General features: G+C 30.2%; 1 protein-coding gene across 2 annotated transcripts in view; it reads left to right on the forward strand.

The window, feature by feature from the left end:
- The window catches only part of MORC3 (MORC family CW-type zinc finger 3), a 66,230-nt gene that overhangs the window by 31,832 nt on the left and 33,307 nt on the right, over nucleotides 1-1,091 (forward strand). For both annotated transcript variants that reach the window (XM_012640104.1, XM_012640106.1), the window contains exon 10: nucleotides 223-327. In XM_012640104.1, coding sequence (XP_012495558.1) covers nucleotides 223-327 — 105 coding nt within the window. The remainder of the gene's footprint in view (nucleotides 1-222; nucleotides 328-1,091) is intronic.

The following is a 1,091-nucleotide window of genomic DNA, read 5'->3' on the forward strand; positions in this document are numbered from 1 at the left end:
ATCGAAAAAAATCTGCTTATAAGTGGACCCTCGTAGTTCAAGCCCATGTTGTTCAAGGGCTTGTTCAGTTATACTTTGGGTGTTCTTTATTGACGGTACATGTTGGAGTTTTTCTTCCTCATAGTGTCCATCTAATCGTTACTAGATTATTTATGATTTCTTTTGTGTTGGAAAAGATTTAATCATTATTATTGTTTTGAATTTATAATGTACTTTTTTAAGGCTTACAATAGCAGCACTAGGAGAAAAGCTGAATGATTATTGGAATGAAATGAAAGTGAAGAAAAATGCAGAATATCCTCTAAATTTGCCAGTTGAAGATATACAGTAAGTACATTTAAAAAAAATGTCAACTCAGAAAGCAAGATGTGGTATTGGAGAGTATAGTGATTTTATAGTGTTACATAAATTTATGACTGTAACTCATAGTAAAAAATAAATTCTGCAACATGAATCAGCATGCTATAAAATGTGTGAATAAATATATGCATGTATACATACACAAAGGATTCATGAAACAGTATGTGTGATGCGTGCTGATAATCATTCATTTTAAAAATGGTAATCATGACCTATTAAATTGATTTAATAATCCACTAATGGATTGTATCTCATAGTTTGAAAAACATTGGTTGTAATGTAATTGTTAGGACTGGGTCTAAAGCCAAATTTGAGTTCAGATTTTAGTTCTGCTTAAATAGCCATGTGACACTGAACATGTTACTTGGCCTCTTGTAAGCTTGTATATATAATGAGAACATTAATAACACTTACCTCCTAGAGTTGTAAGAATTAAACCGTATGATGTCTGACAAGCACTTAGTAACACACCTAGGGGCAATCCTATAAATGAGTGAATGAGTAATATCTGTGTGTACTGATGGAAAAATATCCAAGATATATAATGAAAACAAAAAATGCGGCTCATTGTATAAATTTCACATTTTTTTTTAAGTATCCATATACACATGCATACTTTTATAAGTGTAGAAAATTTCTTCCAGGATTCAAAAAATTAACAGTTTTAATTTCCTGAAACAAGGGGTTTATTTTTACTTTATGAACTTCTGGATTGTTAAGTTTTATATAAA

The sequence above is a fragment of the Propithecus coquereli genome, unplaced genomic scaffold (assembly GCF_000956105.1).
Source record: "Propithecus coquereli isolate 6110/MARCELLA unplaced genomic scaffold, Pcoq_1.0 Scaffold148, whole genome shotgun sequence".
NCBI lineage: Eukaryota > Metazoa > Chordata > Mammalia > Primates > Indriidae > Propithecus > Propithecus coquereli.